A 5,247-nucleotide genomic window follows, 5' to 3' on the forward strand; every position below is an offset into this window, starting at 1 on the left:
TTCAGAGGAACCATAAAAGCCTGTTTTTTCTTTTGCTGTGTAATCTTGCTTCCAAGAAGACAGCTGGGTGGCTTCTTTTGAAATATCCCAGAGCTTCTCAAATGGAGAAGGAAACCAAGATCAGCCTTTGCTAAAGGGCTGTGTGGTGACATAAAGCAGGAACCCCTCATGTTAATGATTTCATGTTAAATGACCTTATGTTGAAGTTAAATATAGGAGAAGTGCATTGTGTGTAAGAATTGTTACTCTTCTTGAAGGCCTTGAGATTTATAAGCACCTTAAGAATATTTGAAGAATATAAGTGATTCCATTTGGAAGAAAAAGTTGCATCCTTTTCATCAGTCTTAAGTAATACATACTAAATTCCAAACAGTCATGGATACTGGAATTAGAGATTATAAGGCAAAAAAGTATTCAGTAAAAACAGCACTGTTTTCCAAACATGTTTGCAAGGTGTGTCCTGTGTCTAATTCAGGTTTGTCCTGTGTCTAATTTGGGTTTTAATTGTGAGAGAAGGACCTGCTAACTTCCATTTCTTTGCTTGCAGAAGCCATTCACGCCATTCTGCTTTACAGCCAGAACGTGGAAGAACTTCTGAGACGCAGGAAGGTCTATCGAGAAATAATCTTCAAGTATTTGGCAGCACAAGGAATTCCAGTCCCTCCTTCCTTGGAGAAACATCTGCTCATTGACCGTGTGAGGCAGTTCTGGAGTGGGCAGCTCTCAGCTCGAGCCTTGGAGTCGGGGCAGACAAAACTGCCTGCAGAGGTGAGTCCTGCTCTCTGGAAAACCTGCGGGTGCTCAGCTCTGCTTTGGCAGGACGCCCCGTGGAAATGTTGTAATCCACCTTCAAAATGGGGCCCTTCAGGTGTGTTTAGGAAGATACCACATCCTTTTAACTCTTGGTTTGGGTTTGGTTGGGGTTTTCTTGTTTCTTTGGTTTTTGGTTTTCTTTTATTTTTGTTTGTTTGGGGGTTTTGTTTTTTGTTTTGATTTGGGGTGGGGTTTTTTGTTTTGTTTGGGGTTTACATTTTTGTGAGTTTTCTTTAATTCATCGTTTAAAGGTGTCTGTGCCAGTGTATCACTTGCAGAGCGCAGTCTTCTGCTCTGTTTCATACAGTATATTAGTGCATTTGAACTCTAATGTGTAGGGTCTTCTCCGGGCTTTTAATTTTTAGATTGTACTGTGAGCTAAAATAGAGGATATTTGCAAATAACTTTTTTGCAGTTACAGCTCAGACTAGATTTTAGCAAATTTATATGTCATTGAATTGCAAAGTTTGTAGCAGTGCCAGATCCCTGTGCTTTGTTTTCCTTTGATATTAGTAACACTTAACACAGTGTAACTAAATGTGTTTTGGCAATTCCAGGTTATTTTGAAGTTCAAAACTTTGATATTTAGCAAATCCTAGCGGTGGGATGAACTTTCAGTATTTTATTTATCTTGGATGTAACACAATTAGAAGTTAATTACAGTTGATGGTGAAACAAATACAGCATTTCTATATAGAAGTCTCCAAACTTTTCGTGCTTAATTACTTAAAACTTAAAACACAGGTAATGTATTGCTTACTAGATTTTGGAGTTAACAAACTTGGTGAAGACTACAAACATCTCTTGTTAAAGTTGCCAAACATCTTTTGGATGATTTTTGGCAGTCTTCCTACCAGAAAGGGCTAAATTGTAAGTACATCGTGTGGTGGAGAAAAAGTTCTGGAACACATTAATGTTTTGAGTTTCAGTTCTTCCTGGATTAGTTGTGCATTTTGTTATCACATCCCACTGACACAGGGAAAATACCCCCATAAATTGGCATTATTTTGTCAGCATTAGGATTTGAATAAAAGGTAACTTCTCAATAGATACTATTTGTTCTTATCAGCTTCTTCTCAGCAGATGCAGAAACCAACACAATTCACCAAATTAAAAGGTACCAAAAAGAAGAGGCCGAAGGCAACATGAAAAAGGAAAAACCTGTCAACACAATTGCTTATTTATAAGCAATTTTCAGTAAATTCATCTGCCTTAATATGAGATTGGCTTTTTAGGTTGGGTCTGGAACATTCTTTTGGAAATGTAAAGGACAACAAAAAGTTACTAACCCGGACACTTTATTCAGCAGAAACTTTGTCTCAGTATGAGAATCTTAGTCTCATGGATATTGTTGAAAATCATTCCCCTGCCCCTTTTCACTAGAACCAGGATTTTTCTCTTTGTAAGGAGACCAAGAAGCACTCTTCTTGCAAAACTGAAGCACTCTTCTAATTGAAAGAACCTCTCTAGGTTCTCTATATAAGATAATCATGTTCTTAAAAATAAATGAGATTTTACTTTGAGCTTTCTCTGTCACAGAACACTTGAAGAATACTTAGAATGTTTAAAATAAGTATGTGCATAATTTTATGTTCTGAGTGGTAATTTTGCATTTTAAGGCTAAATAGTTCTAAGAAAAAAATTTTGCTTGATTCCAGAGTCATGGAGAGGGAGGAAAGCCACCACAAGATGACATTGGTGGTCTGGGAGGACAATTCTGTCAGTGGTACTTTGAACTCCTGAACTCTCAACATCCCTTGGGAGTAAAATCTGAAGATACATGGGGACCACAGCATTTCTGGGAGGATGCCAGAATGAAATTCTGCTACGACACTTCGGAAAAGAACATGGAACAGTACGTTGGTGCGGACATGGTGAGCCTTCGGCTGCTCTCCTTGGTGAAGGAGGAATGCCTTCTCTTCAACCCCAACCTGCATGGCAATGGCCTCAAATATGCCATGTCTCCTCATGGCTTGGTGCTGGTGGCAGTGGCTGGCACAGTGCACAGAGACAACACTTGTTTGGGCATCTTTGAGCAAATCTTTGGGCTCATCAGCTGCCCCGTCAGGAATAACACCTGGAAAATAAAACTCGTGAATCTTAAAATAGTCGGACAGAACGCTCTGGAGCCTGGGATGCAGATTGAGGAACCCTCCATAAAATATGAGCTGAACCAACTGAGAGAGTTCTATGATGGGAAGGAACTGACCGTGTTTGAACCTCAGAAATTCTGAGAATCTCAGAAATTTTTTCGCACTGGGTCAGGGTGGATGCTTGCACCCTTTTCTGACTAAGATTGTCTGGGTGGCGCACTGAGATACAGAGTCTAAAGTATTAACACAGGGATTACTTGTGGGCACCTTTCCAAGAGCTATCACATATTTCAGAGTATTACTTCAGGTTTTGCACTGTAGAGTGGAGTTACTTTGGTTATCCTGGTACAAAACGTGGTTACATTTCACTGTGGGCTGGCAGGAATGTCGAACAGATGACCTGGGGTTCACAAACTGCACATTCCTTCTCTTCAGGACACCAGTTTAAACTCTTACCTGAGATGGAGTAGGAAGTCATCACACTTGACTTTGGGAATTTGGGATGGGCAGGTGTCTAAATGGACATCTAAGTCCCAAGAAGCTTTTGGAGAGGGCAGACAAAATTCTGTGAGTGGAGGGATGGAGGCAGCTGCCATTTATGTTCTGAATGTGGTTTAATGGGACATTTCAGGGAATTTAACACTGTTGAAGTCTTTTTTGGTTTTTGCCTTTGGATGTATAGCTTCCTTTCCTTTTACCTTATGGTTCCAGCTTCGTAATGAACACAGGCAAACTGCTGTTCTGTGTCCCCAAACAGACAGGTTTGAGATGGTTGCCCAGGCACCCATTTCTAGCACTGGCTCTCTTGGATCAAGTAGTTCATTCCATAACTTGCAGCAGCACTGTATGAACCAAATGCTTTGATAGTTATTTTGTATATAATTATAACGGAGTTCTTTATATAATAGTTGTGATTTTTGTATGTTTCCTCAAAATAAGTATTTTGTGTACTCTGAGCTGCTTTATTCCATTGACTGGAAATCAGTTTGTTAACACTGGCTGGTTACAACAATAGGTCATACTAAGAAAAGTCTCCAAATACTACTCAATAACTGAAATTATTGCAATTATAGACCTTGATTTTTTTTACTTTATTTATTTATAAGGAATTAGAGGTGAAACGAAACAGAAACGCCTCTTTTTGCATCTTATTTGGGTTGTTTGTGAGTTTACTTTAATTTTCTAGCTTCAGCAATTCATGTTGTGAAAATGGAAACATTCCCCAAAAGATACAAAACCAAAAGAACTGTTCCCACATTTGTTAAAGAGGACAAATGGTAAAGTATGGGTGGGTGAAGGGAAACAAGAAGATTCAGGTGTGCACAGAACTGACTTTTATGAGCAGTCTGGATCTTGTTTTCTCCTTAGAATTTTCTAAAATAATTTCTAAGCTAAAGTTCAAATACTGTGTTGGAATGTTCTTTGCCAATAAACAGCTGAGCTGCAGCTTCTTCAGCTACTGATGTTTAATAATTAAAAATCAAAATTTAAAATTCAGAAGAAGAGTTTCCTTTTATGTGTTGAACTTTGCACTAATCAAATTCTGTAAAAAGAGAAATATAGTAAATAGAAATAAAATATATCTTCAGTAGAGATATCAACAATCATAGGATTTGGCTTTTAGCCCGTGCAATGTATTTCAGTGTTCAAAGAATTTTGGTTTTGAAGACTGACAGCAGTTTGAAAGTATCTTTTGTTTTTCTGGAAACAAAGTAGAAATCTGAAGTTAAAGTGTAGTGTTTCTCTCCCAGCTTGGAATCAACAGGAACTGTTGTCAGCAGCTGTTTTTCCAGATGCATTTCACTCAGAACCACTAGGTTTTGAGTGTAATGTGTTCACCAACATAGGGCTCTTCTGCCTTCTGTGCAGTGCTGACATACTTGCAGTGAGATTTCGAGTTTTGGTTTGTGGCTGATGTGAACTTAACTCTTTCTCTCTTTCTCTCTCTCTCTCTCTCTTTCTCTCTCTCTCTCCCTCTCCTTCTCTCCTTCCTTCTGTCCTTTTCTTTCTCCCTTTCTCCCTTCCTTTCCTTTCTTTCTTCCTTTCCTTTCTCTCTTTTTCTCTCTTTCCCTCACCTCTGTTAACACCTGCATGCCACCTAAGTAAACCTGCAATACGGAGTGATACCAGTTGATTGCAAGGAATCCTCTTTTTTTTTAGACTCATTTTCAGCTCAGCAGTGGAAAGGAGCGACCTGGTGTAGCTGCGGGGGTAATAACAGCTCTCTAACCATCCCTGCCCTGTCTGCTGGAAATCCAGCGGCTTGGGAAGTCTCAGCAGGCGTCATGGCCTGTGGGTGACATCTGCTGGCAGATTCATCGCTTGCTGAAGGCAGTTCCTC

General features: G+C 39.4%; 1 protein-coding gene across 1 annotated transcript; it reads left to right on the plus strand.

Moving 5' to 3' along the window:
• The first annotated feature begins 375 nt into the window (after positions 1-375).
• Positions 376-4,497, plus strand: CUNH3orf38 (chromosome unknown C3orf38 homolog). Its single transcript, XM_039383298.1, has 3 exons — positions 376-402; positions 517-768; positions 2,472-4,497. The coding sequence occupies exons 1-3, from the start codon at positions 376-378 to the stop codon at positions 3,045-3,047; spliced, it is 855 nt and encodes a 284-aa protein (XP_039239232.1). The 3' UTR covers positions 3,048-4,497.
• The last annotated feature ends 750 nt before the right edge of the window (positions 4,498-5,247 follow it).

The sequence above is a fragment of the Pipra filicauda genome, unplaced genomic scaffold (genome assembly GCF_003945595.2).
Source record: "Pipra filicauda isolate LSUMZ 115617 unplaced genomic scaffold, ASM394559v2 scaffold302_size1215360_pilon, whole genome shotgun sequence".
Classification (NCBI taxonomy): Eukaryota; Metazoa; Chordata; class Aves; order Passeriformes; family Pipridae; genus Pipra; species Pipra filicauda.